We start from the raw sequence: 18980 nt of genomic DNA, 5'->3' as shown, positions 1-18980 counted from the left end.
CAAAGTTCAACGCAATAAACATTTGTTGTCCCACAAGTTATAGAGGTCAGGGATTTGGGGATACGTAGCTGGGTGGTTCTGTCTCCAGGCCTCCCATGAGGTTACAGTCAAGGTGTAGGCCAGGGCAGCAGTTATTGGCTAGGGCCAGAGGATCGGCTTCCAGGATGACATAGGACTGTTGACTGGAGACCTGTTTTTCGCCACGTGAATCTCCCATAGGGCTGAGTGTCCCCATGACATGGCAGCTGGCTTCCCTCAGAGCAAGTGATCCCAGAGAGACCAAGGCATAAGCCACAATGTTTTTTATGACCTAGCTCCAGAGGTCACATATGGCTATTGTCATATTTACAAACCAACCTTCTGTGTGAGAGGATCCACCCAAAGGTATGAATGCCAATAGATTGGGATTGCTGCGGGCCGTCCTGGAGCCTGGCTACCATAGAGGGTCTAACTACTGATAACTTAGAGGAGAAAGAATAATCAAGTTTCATCGTTGTATAATAACCGTAGTCCAAATCCTTATAAAAGAGTCATAAAACGTGTCTACCAGTAGGTGGCAGCACTTGTCCACATCGTGCCCTTGATTCTGCAAATAAATATGTACTGTCTACTTTGTAACAGATGCCCCACATGCTAGAGACTCAGAGACCAAAAAGACGTGTTTCTGCCCACGCAAAGTTTATAGCTGAGTGAATCATCTCTTGCAGTAGAGCGTAAAAAGTCTCTCCTTTATGATAGACATAAATACAGACCTGAGGATTGGGGTACAGAGAGGAGGGTTGCCGTGCCTTAGGATTTTTTTTTTCCCCTAGACAGAGTCTCACTCTGTTGTCCAGCCTGGAGTGCAGTGGCGCGATCTCGGCTCACTGCAACCTCTGCCTCCCGGGTTCAAGCAATTCTTTGCATGTCTCCTGAGTAGCTGTGATTACAGGCGCTCGCCACCACGCCCAGCTAATTTGTGTATTTTTAGTAGAGACGGGGGTTTCACCATCTTGGCCAGGCTGGTCTTGAACTCCTGACCTGGTGATCGACACGCCTCGGCCTCCCAAAGTGCTGGGATTACAGGCATGAGCCACAGCGCCCCGCCGAGGATTCTTTAGTAGTGAGCAATGAGGAATGGTGGCAGGACCAGGAAGACTCTGTATGACCAGAGTGATGGACAGTATAGGTACATCCCAGATAAAGAAGAACCGTGGGCTAAGCAGAGGGTTTGGGACATATTCTAGAATGTATGGAAAGCCACTAGACGGCTTTTATAAGGGGAGTCTTTACACTCAGAATTCTTAATTTTCAGCAATAGAAGCTGACTCTGACTAAGCAGAAAAGGTGTACATTAAAAGGATGCTGTGGCCAGGCGCAGTGGCTCACGTCTGTAATCCCAGCACTCTGAGAGGCCGAGGTAGGTGGATCACGAGGTCAAGAGATCGAGACCATCCTGGCCAACATGGTGAAACCCCGTCTCTACTGAAATACAAAAATTAGGTGGGCATGGTGGCGCACCTGTAGTCCCAGCTACTTGGGAGGCTGAGGCAGGAAAATTGCCTGAACCTGGGAGGCAGAGGTTGCAGTGAGCTGAGAGTGGGCCATTGCACTCCAGCCTGACACCTGGCAACAGAGCAAGACTCTGTCTCAAAAAAAAAAGGATGCTGTATAGCTCAGGGAGTTCTAGGGAGGATGGAGAAATGGCTCCGGGCTAAGCTTCCAAGAATGAAGCTCAGAACCAAGCTGAATACTGGCCTGATGAGGAAACTACAATGACTGGGATTGCTACTGGAGGAAACTGCCATCACCACGGCTGAGAATCACTGGGGAATGGCTGCCACTGCCACTGCTAACATCAAATGCCACATGCTCTTGCAGCCTCCTACAAAATGCCAAACTTCCAGAAGAGTCTGTTTCTTCACCTTGCTCACTTCCACATAAAAAGCTCATAGGGGCATCTGATTGAGGAAGTTTGGGCCCCACACCTGAGTCCTGGCTACAAAGGAGACTGGGAATTGGGGTCTGAACTCCTTCCTTGGGGAGGCAGGATACAGAATATGGGAATTTCCGCCCCCCCCCCCCCGGAAAAGGGAAGGCTATTCAGAAGATGGTAGGAAGCCATGAATCTGACAGGTGTACACTACTAGGAGCAGGCTCAGACCTGTAATGTGAATCTCTCCCTAGAGAATGTGATAGGATGTGGGGGATAGATTGGGGTTTCTCAGCCTCAGCACTACAGACATTTTGGACCACATAAGTCTTTGTTGTGAGAGGCTGTTCTGTGAGTAGAATGTTTAGCAGCATCCATGATCTCTATCCGCAGAATGCTAGTAGAACCCTCCCCAGTTGTAAGTTCCAAAGATTTCAAATATTCCCTGGGAGAAAAGCCACCTTGAGAACCACTGATTAGAGATCAGCTCTGTCTTTTTAGAAAATTTTTTTAAAAATCAACCGAGCCTGGTGGTGCGCACTTACATTCCTAGTTAACTAGTGAGGCTGAGGTGGGAGAATGCTGGAGCCTGGGAGGTTGAGGCTGCAGTGAGCCATGATCACAGCACTGCACTCCAGCTTGGGTGACAGAGTGAGACCCTATCTCAAAAACTAAAAATTAGAAATAAAAAGAGTGAGAGAGAGACAGGGACAAAGTTGAGGGGTGGAGGGTGCGGTAAGAATTTTCCCAATTTGATCTGTAAACCAGTAATTATTTGACTCTTTTATCACAAGAATGTGTTCACATATTTATTGAATAGTTAAGAAAAATGTTATTAGGAATATTAGCATCTGATCACAGAGAGAAATGCTGTTTTCTGCTGCAAGGGGTAGATAGAATACTTGCATATACTTCATTTCAGTGGCTCTCAACTGTGGCGACTTTGCCTAACAGGAGACATTTGACATAGTCCAGAAACATTTTGTCACAACCAGGGTAAGAGGTTGTGGTGCTAATGGGTAGTGGTAGGGATGCTGCTAAACATTCTTGTGTTTATTTATTTGTTTTTGAGATGGAGTCTTGCTCTTGTTGCCCAGACTGGAGTGCAGTGGCACAATCTCGGCTCACTGCAACCTCTGCCTCCAGGGTTCAAGCCATTCTCCTGCCTCAGCCTCCCAAGTAGCTGGGACTACAGGCGTGTGCCACTACACCTGGCTGATTTTTGTATTTATAGTAGAGACAAGGTTTCACCTTGTTGGCCAGGCTGGTGTTGAACTCCCGACCTCAAGTGATCCACCTGCCTTGGCCTCCCAAAGTGCTGGGATTACAGGCGTTAGCCACCAGGCCTGGCCTGCTAAACATTCTATAATAGACAGGACAACCCCCTACAACCAAGAATTACGTAGCTCAAAATGCCAACAGGGCCAAAGTAGGGAAATCTTGGTTTACTTCAATTAGGCTCACACCATTGATTCCCAGATGTTTCAAAGTAATATCATACTATCTTGTTTGTTTGGTTCCATAATATCCTTCATGTCTCAAAAAGTCATACATATATGCATTTAAATTTTAGCATGAATTTAAACTCATTTTGAATTGCAATAATATAAAGTGACTCCCTTCTAGATAACTGGTAACGATGGAAGGAACTGATGTGGGTAGGTCCATTTGTCAAAACCAAGAGTGCATCACTGCTGTAAACCATTCCAGGGCGTGAATGGTGGAAGGAGTCACAGCCCGGGTCAGTCATTGAAATCCACCCAGAAACATCATTACACAGATATCAGTGGAGTGTGGCCTGGGACAGAGCAGGGACAAGAGAAGGAGCTGCTGCTGGGTGATAGGATGATTCTGCCAGACTTCTCTCCAGCCCTCCCAAGGTGAACTGTAAGATGACTCATCACCTCCAGAGCCACATGAATTCCAGGCAGCTTCCTCTGGTTAGAAATAAACTAGTTATTTCAAACAAACACATAAATCTGTGCTACAGAGATTCAATTAGCAGCTCACAGAACCAGATGGGTTGCCTAGCAACAGCATCCTTCTCACTGCCCACCTTCTGTGTACCCTGGGTTGTGGATTGCCCTTTAGTAACCTTCCTAAAAAGGCAGCATAGTATAGTGATTTAAAAGGCAGACCATTGAAAATGGAACACCTGGGTCCTGAATCCTGACTCCACAACTTGCTAGCTGTAATGTCTAAGCTTAGGCAAGTTGTCCCATCTAGCAAATGGAAATAATATCAGGTCCTCATACAGTCTTGATGAGTATTTAGTGAATTCATTTATGGATGGTGCCCAGAACATAACAAACACTCAATAAATGTTAGCTCTTACTTTTCTCTACCCTATATATCCCTCTTCAGGGTTTCCTTTTAACCAGATTTCACCAACACAAATATTGGGGGGCAATGAGGGATTAGAACTCATAACGTCTTTTGCCCCAAGACTGCCCTATGCGGCTCCTCTCTGCATGTGCACATAATCCCTCTTCCTTCCTACTTTTGTCTCCTACCAAGAATAATGTAATTTGTCTTCCAATCTCAAAAATGTTTCATCTTCAGTTAGCTCTTTTTATACGGTTATAGCCCAGACATTCTAGAAACCAAGAACAGGGATGCTCAGTTCCCTAACACTATCTCCTGACATCTCCCTTTAATGAACAAGCATTTTCTACCTAGTTATTTATAGTTTTTCTTTTGGAGTCTTAATTAAGAGTGTTCTCTGATCTGCAAAGACAAACACACTGTCAGCTGTTCAACAGTATAGTAATTAATCTTGCATTTTAGATTGCCATCGTGAGTAGGCTAAAGAAGCAGGCGTTCCCAGCAAATCTTCAGTTAAATATGGAAAGCTAAAACAAGCAATGAAACTGGATAGAGTGCTGCTGTTGATGTTTTTAAAGATGAATTTGGCAAATGTGCCCTAAACAGCTAATTAGGAAAGCTAATTAGCTGATTTCTAAGGCCTCTTCCAAATAAAAGACAACAGACTAGCTACACTCTCTTCTTAGATCTTTGTTTCCTAGATTCTAATTATTTGAGCCCTTTTTTCAAAAATTATTACAAGTCCTAAGGCGGGGCATGGTGGCTCACACCTGTAATCCCAGCACTTTGAGAGGACAAGTTGGGTGGATCACCTGAGGTCAGGAGTCCGAGACCAGCCTAGTCAACATGGCAAAACCTCATCCCTACTAAAAATACAAAAATTAGTTAGGCATAGTGGTGACACCTGTAATCCCAGCTATTCAGGAGGCTGAGGCAGGAAAATGGCTTGAACCCAGGAGGGGAGGTTGCAGTGAGCTGAGATCAGACCCCTGCACTCCAGCCTGGGCAACAGAGTGAGACTCCATCTCAAAAAAAATCTATCTCCCATGTGAGCTGTACTGTTATTTACTTTTTTTTTTTTTTTACCATAAACCAACCCACTTCATAAAATGTACATAAACTTATTTTTATTATTTTTATTTTTTTATTGTACTTTAGGCTCTGGGGTACATGTGTACATCATGCAGGATTGTTGCATAGGTACATACATGGCTATGTGGTTTGCTGCCTCCATCCCCCGTCACCTTTATCTGGCATATCTCACCATGTTATCCCTCCCCCACCTCCCTACCCACTGTTATCCCTCCCTTAGCCCTCCCCCACAGACCCTAGTGTGTGATACTCCCCTCCCTGTGTCCATGTGTTCTCATTGTTCAACATCCACCTATGAGTGAGAACATGTAGTATTTTATTTTCTGTTCTTGTATCAGTTTGCTGAGATTGAGGTTTCCAGATTCATCGATGTCCCTACAAAGGACACGAACTCATCGTTTTTTATGGCTGCATAGTATTCCATGGTGTATATGTGCCACATTTTCCCTGTCCAGCCTATCATGCTTTCAGACTAAATCTGATGATCCACCATCAGTTCCAAAGGTATTCTGGGCAGTAGAGCCATCCACTGCAGGCACCCTGACCAGAAGGAACCAGCTTATGATTCCGGAAAAGAAAATTCTTCCAATTCAGTTTAACACCGTTTTCAATCATTTTGGTAAAGTAGCCTTCACAATTTCACAAGGTGTGGTGTGCGTGTGTGTGTGTGGGGGGGGTCTGTGTGTGTGTGTTTTGCAGGAAGGTAATTATTGCATAGGTGGTATTGTCTGTTCATCTGAGTAGAAACTGTAGTGTTCATTCCTGCCATTGGGTAATTATAGTGAAGCAATTATGTATCACATTTTGAAAGAGGCATTTAAAAAATCCACGGCTGAGATGAGTCAGACTTAATTATCTTGGCTTTTCAGCAGCTGAGTTTAAGGAGCAAGGTGGAGAACACATCAGCTTCAAAGCAGAAGGAATTGAACGTGCTCCCCAGCTCTGGACACTTCCTCTGCTTGAGGTAAGAATCATGAACAAACTTCGGGTCTCTGGCAGCTGCCATCTCCAAACTGGAGATGTCTCAGATCTGGTAGGATACCGTGAACAGACAGCTGTCATATACCCTGGGTTATTATTATTATCTGCCTAGAATTTTCTGTGTCTTTGTTTGTATCTGTGTGTGATGTCACACATGCCCACCTTGAGGCTTCTTAGGCAAGAGCTTTAGTGAAAACTAAACAGGTATAAGAAAGAAAAAAGAGTTGGTTTAAACCCCCTATTTAGTTTTGCATCATGGAACAATGTTAAGAGGGTTGCTCAGTGATCTGGACTTACTTTTGCCTCTGTTTCAGAGGGGAGCCCAGTACAGTGGCAGAAAATTCTATCTTGTCTCTCAAAATCGGCATGGTTAGGACTAAGGAGTTGTGATGATCTCTTTGCTTTCAAGGCAGGTCTTAAAGCACATCGGTGACCTAGATCCCGCCAGAGCAAAACTATCCGCCCACTTGCCTGGATTGTTGAACTTGTTGGTGTTAGGCATAGAGTTTTTGGGGAAAGACCTGGGTATGAATTCTCAAGCTCCTTGTCATTAGAGATCTTGCTATAAAACTAGATGTGAGGACTGGATCCCTTGAAATATTCTGCCCATATTCCATACCCGTCGATTTATTATGCACAGTCATTTTGACTTAACCAGTATGTTGGAATACCCTTCTAGTCTAGACTTCTTTAAACCTGTTGAACTTAAGTTTTCAACCTGCGCCTCTGTTTTGAAGGCTACATTTTACTCATTCATTACTCCCTTAATCAGTTTTTCCAGAGTCAGTCAAAGCTCTTGTGAAGGAGCAGTAGTATTAAGCCCATCTGTGAGTGTCAAGTGTTTTCTAAATTGGACTGGCATTTTCTTATTCCTAGTTGTCAGGATGACTCACACAAGAACCATTTAATTTAGGATTATTATTCTGTCTGTATATTTGTATGGAAAAGTAATGACTACTGAGATTTTGAATCTTGGAAACAAGCAATTCCCCAGAAGCAACAAAATAGATAACTTGCTGGCAGGGTTTTTAAGTGATCTTGGATCCTTTTTAACAGGCGACTAACCCTGCCTGCACTTGTCAGCCAAATTACTTAACCTTTTGGTAGTCATCACCTTGCTTGACAAGGTTCCTTTCCTCCTCTGCCCATAAGTCATCATCCTAACTGAACGATTCAACCAAAAGTTATGTATAGTTCACCCCTTCGTGCCCCAGTAATTTATTTCACTCATAAAATTTCTAGAGGAAAAATATATTTTCCCGTCTGCAATTTTGGATTCCTGGATCTCCATCAAAGTGTACCACTTCAGAAACTTTTTTTAACTGAGAAGGGAAAACAGGTTTTGCTGCTGGCAGGGAGTTTAAAACTCCAGTTGTGTCCATGAAAATAAGAAGAGGTTTGCACTGTGATGCTTGAACATTTCTGGATGCTCACTGAATTTTTCCATCTTGAAAATGGTATCAATCAACTCTTATTTAAAATTCCCAGAAGAAGATAAAAACCCTAGCATTTATCAAGTCATTCAATAAAAATAAATCCATCAGCACTAGAATTAGGAACCAGAAGAACAAGATTGGGTTCCCAGGTGCCTTACTTACTGTGAGATCTTGGCCTAGTCATCAGATTCTCTCAGCTTCCATGTCCACGTGGCTAAAACCAAAGTAAGATAATAATAACATCTACTTCAAAGAAATGTGAGTTTTGTAAAGGGCAAAGAAATAAAAATGTATTATTTTAGTTGTTATTTCATTCACAAGTAATATCTCTTCTTTGGTTTTTTGTTTTTTTTTTTCCACTGTGGAAATGGAGAGTTCTATATGAAATATATAATGGTTTGGTTTTAACAAGACTGCTTTTCAGTTTGGCCTCATCATATATTAAAATGTGGAAATGATTCTATACCGGATGGTCGGTAGCCACTAACCTGAGCCCCAGAAGTGTTCTCCTTATTCCCATAGTTCATCTCTACTAATTCCCCTTTCCAGGACACCTTGACTAACCCCCAAGGGCAACTAAAGGGTCAAGAAAGGCCCAGCACAGCAGAAGACCAGCTGGACCTGCAAGAACATGCATCCATTCTGAGTGTTAAGATGCTATGAATATCAGTCTGCCTCCCAGGACATGGAGGGCTTTACACTCCCTTGTCCCACTCACCACATTTTCTCCAACCCTCAGATCACTCATTGCTGGGCCAGAGATCCTCCTCCTCCACCCAAATCCCTTCCCCTCGGCTCTCAACCCTCCCGTGTGCTTTCCCTGTGCTTTCCTTAGTGCTGTCTGCACCCTGATCATCCTTAAGTCATCCTTTCTTAGCTCTGCTCCCAACGCTGCTGCCCAGGCTCCTTCCATAACTTGTCCTGTAGAACCCAAACCAACTCTTCAGGGCTGAAATATCAAACTGGATTCATAAGGCCATATCAGTGGTAAAATATTAAAATGCCTTAATAGCTAATGGTAAAAAGCCATTACTCTGAGTATTCCCCTCCTATTCCCAGTACCCCCAACTACCCTGGCCACTCCTTCAAGACATCCTCTATCCTCCCCATGATCTAGCACTCAACTTCCTGGGCCCTGCTCCAGGACTGTGGCCAACATCTGTTTTGATGGATGCCTGCAGTTTACTAGTACATAAATACTTGGTTAACCATCTCTGCAAAGAACTGTAATACATGATAGAGTAAGGTAAGGGATATTCCTTCATTTATTAATTTATTGATTCATTCTACCAACACTTTTCATTCACTCACTCTATCCCAGGCACTGAGCTAGACCTAGGACTTCCAAACCAGATGCAGTCTATGCCTTCATGCACTTATATTCTGATAGGGAAGGCAAATAATAAGCAAGAAAAGAAACATACGCTCATGAATAAATATGTATTTTGATCAAGGGGTCAAGAGGAAATGAAATTAGCTCAGGGAAGTCATAAATGACTTTAGAAAGAAGGCGGTGTTTTAAATGGGCCTTAGGGATGTGCAGGGCTTCTCCAGGCCTAGATGGAGGGGAACAACATAGGCAATAGCATTAGGCAGAAAATGTGGCATGCGTTTAGGGACCGGTAGTTCAGGGGGCTTCTGGGAGATCAGGTGAGAGATGTCAGCAGGTTGACCCAGCCAGCCTTCTCAGACTTGAAGATGAGCTTATGCACAGACAGGTTAATACCCTATTTCTAAACCTTTGGCCTCCAGCAAAATACCCACATGAGTGTTCACTAAGCTAAGCACAGTCCCCCTGTATAAGGTGGGAAGTTTATGCACTAGACAAAATCCTGGCCAAATGGGTACATAGGATAGCCCTTCTACCTCCCACCCAGCTGCACACACTGGTGTGGGGTTTTCCTAAAATGCTTTCCACTGGCTCCACTTTGTGCCAAGAGCCTGGCATCTCTCCAGAGGGACGCCTTCCTATTTCACACAAAACCCCAAGATAGGCTAGCAGCGGCCTTGCCTGGACGCCCATCCCTAATCATACTGCTCTGTTCTTTTCAAGCAAATTCTCTAGAATCCCCTTTATCTACATTTCCCCATTCCCACCTCCACAGCTTCACCTTTAAGACCACCCACCCCCCTTTATGAAATCTCTCACCCACTTTGGCCAAGTGCTCCACCTTTTGCAATGACCTCTTTTCCTTCACCCAGGCTGCTCCTGAAGCCTAGTCCTGTCTGAATCCTTACCTGACCACCTGTTCTGACCCCTCCCTCTGTCTAAACACATGGCTCTCACAGTTTTCTCTCTCTCTTTTTTTTTAAATTTTGAGACAGGGTCTTGTTCTGTTGCCCAAGCTGGAATGCAGTGGCATGATCACAGCTTACTGCAGCCTCCACCTCCCAGGCTCAAGCAATTCTCCCACCTCAGCCTCCGAAGTTGCTGGGTTCTACAGGTGTACACCACCACACTCAGCTAATTGTCTATTTTTTGTAGAGATGGGGTCCTGCCATGTTGCACAGGCTGGTCTCAAACTCCTGGGCTCAAGCAGTTCTCCTGCCTCGGCCTCCAAAATTGCTGGTATTACAGGCATGAGCCACCACACCTGGCCTACTTCCTCCTCTTTGACCACATCCACAAGGTCATCTTCCTGGGCCTTCCTTGATTTGTTTCATGTTTGTATGCTATCACGGTGGTATCTGCCACCCGTGGGTCTTTTGCATGTGTGAATGCAGAAGTGATAGCTCACCCAGATTGTAATTTCCAAGCTAGAAACAAGGCCTGTGAATGTATTACTCACTTGATTTTCATTCAGAGAAACCCAAATTACTGCTGCTATTGGGACCTGTGCTTCATCTCTCAAGAAAATGGGATGGCATTAATTTGTTTGGTCTATTAATTCAACAAGCATACATTGATTATTCATGCATGCCAAGCATGGGTGATGTAACAGTGAATAAGAAGCGGTCCCTCTTTTTGCAGAGAATGTCTATTTAACCAAAAATTTTTGCATGCCTACTATGTGCTACTGGACTCGAATTATAGAAGTAAGACACAATCCCCATGACAGAGGGATAGGCAAGTAAAAAGGCAATCACAACACCAGATAGTGTATACTAAGATCAAGGGTTTCCCAGGTGCTGGAGAACCCATAAGGCACACATGGCCCAATTCACAGCTTGTGAAAGAGACTTTATTCATTCATTCATTCATTCATTCTGTCATTTTGTCATTCAGTAGTTCCCTATTGCTTACTGTCTGCCAGTCACTATTCAAGGTGCTGAAGTGATGAAGTCCTTCCCCATGAAGCCTAAAAATTCCAGTAGAGGAGACAGACAATACACATGTTAGTAACTGTATACTACCCTAGATGAAGATAAGTGCTTTGGAGAAAATATAGCAAGGGCGGAATCATAATAGCAGGGCCACAGGGAAGATGTTCGTGTTCTGCATAGAGTGACTAGGAAAGACTTTGCTGAGATGGCACTTGAGGCGGTATCTGAAGAAGTGCAAGACCTGGTTCTCTGAGAAAGACCATGCCAGGAAGAGGGAACAGCAAATACAAAGATCCTGGGGTACAGGCTACTTAGATCATTCAAGAAAGATCAAACTAGCCAGTGATGCTGGGACCCTGAGAGCCAGGTGTGTGTGTTAAGGATGGAGGTCAATGGGGAAGTAGAGGCACAGAGTCATTCCATCAGCTACGAGGCCCTCTACACCTGTAGCTAAGGAAATGACTTTGGCATTTACACTAAGATGGGGAACCACTGAAGGGTGTTAATGGGGGCAGGGAGTAACATGATCTAACTTTCATTTTAAGAGGCTCATTCTGACTGTGGTGTGGACAATGGCCAGAAAGGAGCAATGGCTGAAGCAGGGAGACCAGTAAAGATGCTATCACAAAAATCTATGGGAAATGGTTCTGGCTTGAATCAGGGTGTAGCAGTGGAGAGGAGGAGTCCTGCCTGCAAACAGACAACATTGTGTGTCAGGTGTTCTAATGGAAACATGCATTCTGCAAAGTGTGGTGGGATCCCAGAGTAGAGTGTGATGAGGACAGGGTAAAATGACTTGGTGAGGGACGTTTTCACAGAGAGAGACATGGAGCTGGCCCTAAAGGATGCATATTCACCACTAGTCTGTGAAAAGCATAGGCCAGGGGCCATGTGTAGACCAACACTATACTCTCAGCACCTAGAACACATTCTGGTGTGTTCAGTAAATGAATTGCTGAATGAATGCATGGATGAATGGGTGGTTGAGTGGTTGGATGGATGGATGGATGGATGGTTGGATTGAGTTCTGGAAGTAAATAATAAAAATGAGAAAACCTGTAAATATTGGATTTAATTGACCAAAGAGAAAGTCAAGACTAATAAAGGAACAATAACTGTCAGTTAATTTCAGATGTGTACAAAGATAATCCCAGTCCTCTGGGGATGTTTCCTCCTGTGGAATCTCTACATATCGTCTTCTCAGACCATTTACCCTGGAATCAAGGCAAGGATTACTCAGAGGGCACTTGACTATGGTGAGTTGGATACTTTCAGAAGCAGACCTCAGGCCCACTAGGTGGGATCTGTGACCTAAACTCAACAGCTCATAACTTGGGCCATCTCATAACTGAGACAAACTCTACTGTGGGGTGACCCAGTACCTTATGCAGAAGCCGATAAGATGTCTGTGAAGAAAGTGTTGCCTAAAAAATAGTCAACTCGAGGGGAGACATGTCCAAACAGCACAGATTCTCACTCTCTCTCTCTCTTTCCCATGTATACACATAATGAACATCTGAGGCTTCTAAATAAGAACACATTTATAGGATAGAGGAAAAAAGATTTGAAAGTAAAAGTAACATCTTGGAGCTTCAAAACGGATTTGGTTTCAAAAGAGACTTAGAATCCCCTAAAATTGGCTTAAAATGCAATATGGGTGACTGTGCATTTTTCTGAGGAGAGGCTCCATATTTATTGGATGTGCAAAGGAGTCTGAGACACCAAAAGGTTAAAAGCCAGTTCTTTAGAGAATGTTTATAAATACTAGAGAGAGACAAACGTTGGGATGTGATTTTCCTTGGGCTAAGATGAGGTGGGAGCAGAAGATTGTAGAGAGGGAACAGACTGCAATATCAAAGTATCTGGACCTATTTTCTCCTGTGAAATTTTGCCTGAGATTAGCTAAAGTAGGTTGATGGATCTTTCTCAATCCTCTTTAACTAAAGCAGTCAACCTAAGCACTGCTAGTCCAACCAAGTAATGCCTAACTAAGCCTAACCAAGAAATGCTGCTTTTACTACACCGGAAAATAAATAAATAAATGAGGGAGTTTCTCCCCTAGTACGTCATCTAGTGCAAGTGATCTAAAATTGAACCATCTTGCATAAATGTTACGTGAACAATGATGTATAGAAATACGTACCAGACATATATGTATGTGTATATACATGTGTGTCTTGTTACTATACTGATGTGCTGATGTGCATAGAAATATATATCAGAAATAGATATCTTGTAACAGTATTCAAGTTGTGCAGCTTCTTTTTCACCCCCAGAGCAGAGTCATTAAAAGAACAGATCTGAAGTCTGTTTATATTTATATATTTATATTTATAGCCATTTATATGGCTATAAATGTCAGTTCTGTCGCTTTCCTTGATACATGGCCTTGGGCCAGTGGATTTTCTCATATGGAAAATAGGAGGATAAAAATGGCGCCTACCTACTTACAGTTGGTGTGAGGTAAGGCTCAAATAGGATCATCCATGGGCTGTATTCTCATTCATGGGAAATACGGCATGGGCTAGTGGAGAAGGGCAGGCTTTGAATTCAGAATCATTTTTGAGCATCTACCATGGCCAGGCTTTTTAAACGTGCTTTCTGCGCTGTGTGTTGATCTAATACCACAAACAACCCTACAGGAACTGTTGTCATTTTATAGAGGAGGAATATGACATTTTCCAAGTCTCACAGCAGTAAGGGACTCAGGCAAATGTGAACTCAGGTCTGTGCTGCCTGATACTGAAACCTAAACTTTATCATCTACTCCCTGTTCCTCCAAGCTCTGGATAATGCTGCTCACTAGCTGTGGGCTCTTGGGCAAGTTACTGGCCTCCCTGAGTCTCAGCTGCCTCCTACGTGAAACAGGGTTAATAACGCCTTGCCACTGGTTTGCTGTGAGGACCCAAGGAGAGAGGAGAGAATGTATATGGAGTCCTCGCATATATAGGCACTCAGTACAAATTAGGTATTTTTTGAATTTTATCAATGATTTATGCTCCCACATTTTCTAGAAAGAGATCTGATGTGTCTATTTTTAGTAATATCTGCAAGATACTTATTAAAATGGATGTGAAAATCATAGTACCTGCCCATAGGATTGTTGTAGAAAATAAATGAATTAACATATGTAAAGTGCTTAGAATGGTGTCTGATCGTAGCAAATATGGCCCCACAAGTATCAGCTATTGTCATTTTCACATGTGTGAACAGACCCCTCCAATGTTACTAATGTCCCCATGTCATAGATGAAGAAAGTAAGGGACAGAAAAGCTATGTAACTTGCAGAGTCACACAAGCTATTCAGTGGCAAAGTTAGGATTCAAACCTAACCTCTCTGATAGTGCCTTTGGTTCTAGCTTCACATCCTTTATCTCTGTCTTTGCACCACCATATCGCAACATTTTCTCTGGCATTTTAGAGGATAAAACCTGCTCTTCTTCATCCCCAACAGGGACAGAATAACTGGAAAGGAAGTTAAACTGCAAAATAAGGGATAAAGGCAACTATGGAGATAACTTTTCTCAAGTCCTTTAACGTGGGAAAGGTCTCTTTTCCCCAGCGAGCTCAGAGAAATCTGTTCTGTGATGCTTCCATATAAAGAAGCTGAGGGGTTATTCCAGGGTGAAACAAAAGCAGTGGTTATTAACTTTTTAAAAAATCTCAGGATCCTTTGACAATCTGGTGAAAATGTAGATTCTCTCCCCCAAAAAATGAGACGCATATGCACTCATGACTCACCCACAGTTTTTTATTAGAATTTCATGTGATTCAAGAGTTTCCTACAGCCCATGAACCTCAGGCCAAAAATTCTTGAACTTAAAGAATCTGAAAGGAAATAGAGTGTGGAATAACCTCCTGGAACTGGCCATAGCATACAGATTCTGGAGCCAAAGTGTCTGAATTTGACCACCGGCTTCTCCAGTTCTTAGCTGTGTGATTGGGCAACAGTGAACCCCTCTGAGGCTCAGGGTTTCACGCTATTGCTCAGGCTAGAGTACAGTGGTGCAATCATGGCTCACTGCAACCTTGACCTCCAGGACCCAAGCAATCCTTCCAACTCAGCATACTGAGTCACTGGTAATATAGACATGTACCATTACGCCCAGCTAATCTTTAATTTTTTTTCTTTTTTTTGGTAGAGACAGGGTCTCAGTGTTGCCCAGGCTGGTCTCAAACTCCTGGGCTCAAGCGATCCTCCTGCCTCAACCTCCCAAAGTGCTGGGATTGCAGGCACAAGCTACTGCTCCTGGCCTGAAGCAAATGTTATACATTTCCTCTCACTCTGTACTGTGATGAAACTCTGTAGTCCTTGTGACATAATGAAAATTTCTCATGCCAGCTCTGTAGTCCTTAGCCTCTCTGAGAACCAGTTTTCATCTGTAAACCAGGGACAATAATACCCATATTTGTGGGGTTGCCATTTTCTAAGTATCTAAGGACATGTCTTAATAAATTTAATTTGTGTGGTTAATGTTATTACATTATTATTACCTTTGTCATTACCAACAGATACTTTATTGTTTCCTTCACAGGTGTTCAAGCTGGAATGGAGATGATTGAGCAGATGCTAAAGCAAAAGAACCTCCCAGATTTAAGCGGTTCTGAGTCTCTTGAATTTCTAAAGGTTGATTATGTGAACTACAATTTTTCAAAGTAAGTAGAAGAGAAGAGCACTTTGTCTCTTATAAGAAGCTCAGATGAAACAGTGGAGGAATCCTGTGGATGCCCCATGATTTCATCAGAATCCATCCTTCTTGTCTTTTTCTATTCTGCTATCCTTAGCTCTGGTTTCTAGTCTCAAGTTTGCCTCATGGCTCAATATGGCCACTGTGGTTCCAGCCATCAGATCATGTTTCAGGCAGCTGAAAGGAGAAAGAGACAAGGGTAAAGGGGCTCTTAAAAGTTGAGTCAGCCTTCTTTTTCAATGAATTTTTCTGAAGCTCTATCCTAATAAGATCCTGCCTAACCAACAATGGGCAGAACTTGATAATATGGCCACATTTATTAGCAAGGGAGACTGGAAAACTAGTTTTCCAACGAAACAATTTTGTCATTCCCAATAAAATCAGGGATGTTTAGGGAAGAAAGTGAACTGGAAGTCTACCACCAAGTGAATTGGAAGACACCAACTGACAATCTTTCATAGTCTCCAGCAAAAGTCCCAAAGGCAGTATAAGGAGGGGATAGCTTTGTCATCTGGAACTCAGTCTTAAAAAGCAAGGAAGAGTCAAGCAGAACTTAAAGTATAATAATAAAAATAAAAATAAATAAATGAATAATACAATCAACATCAACAAAAGCTTTTCTAAGGAATTCTCTCTGTGACTCACAAGTTGCCCCAAAACTTTAACAGTCCCGTGATAATTCTTACTATTTCGACCCTTTGGAGTGATCATTCCCCTGCTGTCAATGAGAACATTTATAAAGCCAAGAGATTTTGGCAAGGAGGAAGAGAGATGATGACTTAGGTAAAGTTCCTGGCTAATGCCCTGATCTGTATAAAGTTAGCCATTTAACAAGTATTTATTGAGCACCTACTACATACCAAGCCTTGTCCTAGGAATAGGGGATATTAGGCTGGGTGCAGCTCATGCCTGTAATCCCAACACTTTGGGAGGCCAAGGTGGGAGAATCACTTGAGCTCAGGAGTTTGAGACCAGCCTGGACAACATGGCAAAAACCCACCTCTACCAAAAATACAAAATTCGCTGGGCAGGGTGGTGCACACCTGTAGGCCCAGTGACATGGGAGGCTGAGGTGGAAGGATCACTTGAGCCCAGGTCAAGGTTGCAGTGAGCCATGATTGTACCACTGCACTCCAGCCTGGACAAAGAGACCCTGTCTCAAAAAAAAAAAAGATAAAGGAATAGGGGATATTGTAGTGAACAACACACCTGCTGTTAAAGTCCAGTGGGAGAGGACATTAAATATATATTTACAAAACTAATTTCTTAAGTATAATCATAATACCACAGCAGAAGAGTACAGGAAGAATTGTACAATATCATGTGTAGGTGGAGATGGAGAAAAACAGGCATTCTCATGCATTGCTAGAGGGGGTAGATAAACCAATACAGTAATTGTAGGCCTGTGCTGTTCAAACAGTAGCCACTAGCCACAGGTGGCTACTAAATGCAACTAATACAACTGAAGAAATACATTTTTACTTATTTAATTTTTATTAATATTAATTGTAAAAATCTGATGCTCAGTTTGGCTACTGAAAAACTTTTAAGTATGTTTGGAAAAATTTTGTAAGTTTACTTTTTCAACTGAAATGTTATCAGATCTAAATACAGGTTGAGCATCCCTTATCCAAAATGCTTGGGACAGGACGTATAGCAAATTTTTAATTTTTTTGAATTTTGGAATATTTGCATTATACTTACTTAACCAGTTCAGCACCCCCAAGGGACATTTCCTTTCAGCATCATGTCAGCACTTAAAATTTTTTGATTTGGGATGCTGAAACATGTACAGGTCATGTATCTCTCATAAATCTGGTATGTATTTTATATTCATGATACACCTGAATCCAATGTTTGAATTCAGGTATATCATGAATATAAAATACATACCAGATTTTGAAGACTTACTTTTTTAAAAAAAGAAAATGAAATATCTCACTAGTAATTTTTATATTGGTTACATATTGATATGACAATGTTTTGGATATATTGGCTTAAGTAAAAATATTAAGAAAATTAATTTCACCTCTCTTCCCTTTTTAAAATGTGATTACTACAGGATTTTAAATTACTGTCATACATCGCTGAACAACAGGGATATGTTCTGAGAAACGCCTTATTAAGTGATTTCATAATTGTGTAAACATTATAGGGTGTACTTACACGAACCTAGATGGTACAGCTAACTACACACCTAAACTATATGAAATAGCCTATTGCTCCTAGGCTACAAACCTGTATAACATGTGACTGCGCTGAATACTGTAGGCAATTGTAATACCAGCAGTAAGTACTTGTGCATCTAAATATATTTAGTCATAGAAAAGGGACAGTCAAAATACAGTATACAATCACATGTATATGTCTGTATATGTATTAAAAACATATATATGCTCTTTGACCCAACAATTCCACTTCTCAGCATCCTTCTTAGAGAAGCATATATACACAAGCAGTGTGTGTGAGAATGTTCACTGCGACACTGTGTATAATAATACAGAAGTAGTAGAAAGAACCTAGATGTCCACCAACATAGGAATGATTTTTTTGAAATGGCACATCCACTGTTTGAAATGCTCTGCAGCAGTTATGAAGAATTGGTTAGATCTGCATGTATCAAAAGGAAAATATTTCTAAGATATATTCGATGAATCTCTGCCTTCCTCTTCCCACAGTGGGACTCAGGGCGTGTGACAGAGAATAGGTAGGAAAGGATGCATAGGAGAGGAAATATTAGCAAATAATTGTTTCTTATCGGCTATTACATTTATGTTTTGAATTTTTCCTAATCTTCATTTACAACAATGCCTTTCTTGGGTGCAGTAATTATATACAGATGAAATCATTTTGTCTCCCCAACCCACTTGTGAGTAGCACGTCTTTTGAGTGATTGAATGTGGTTAAGTGCCTTGCCCAAGTTTTTACAGCTGGTACTAAACTTGGCTCCAGGCCAAGCACTCCTTGCATGCTATGTGAAGTAGCATAGCCTTGTGGTGAAGAGTACAGTCTGAAGTCAGACTGGGGAGGGTTCCGGGTCTGGTTCTGCCACTTATATATGACTTCAGCCACTTTTGTTATCTCCTTATCTCCGAAATGGGGATTGCAAAAACAGCAACTGCCTCCTAGGATTGTTGTGAGTTAAAAAGAGCTAATGCATGGAACGTGCTTACCACAATGCCTGGCAGGTAGCACTCACTCAAAGGATGTTCGTAATAATTTATTATGATGCATGTGGCCATGTACCTTTGCAGACTACATTCAACTCACTGCCTCCTGGTT

The 18980-nt window shown here is 42.4% G+C and overlaps 1 protein-coding gene across 2 annotated transcripts in view; it reads left to right on the top strand.

Moving 5' to 3' along the window:
• Window positions 1-12126: 12126 nt before the first annotated feature.
• The window catches only part of BPIFC (BPI fold containing family C), a 47331-nt gene continuing 40477 nt past the window's right edge, over window positions 12127-18980 (top strand). For both annotated transcript variants that reach the window (XM_017536339.2, XM_037741267.1), the window contains exons 1-2: window positions 12127-12266; window positions 15546-15666. In XM_017536339.2, coding sequence (XP_017391828.2) covers window positions 12143-12266; window positions 15546-15666 — 245 coding nt within the window. In that variant the 5' untranslated portion in view covers window positions 12127-12142. The remainder of the gene's footprint in view (window positions 12267-15545; window positions 15667-18980) is intronic.

This window comes from Cebus imitator, unplaced genomic scaffold, assembly GCF_001604975.1.
Source record: "Cebus imitator isolate Cc_AM_T3 unplaced genomic scaffold, Cebus_imitator-1.0 Scaffold97, whole genome shotgun sequence".
NCBI lineage: Eukaryota > Metazoa > Chordata > Mammalia > Primates > Cebidae > Cebus > Cebus imitator.
The sequence above is the reverse complement of the archived record's forward strand: the minus strand, read 5'-3'. Positions and strand labels throughout refer to the sequence as shown.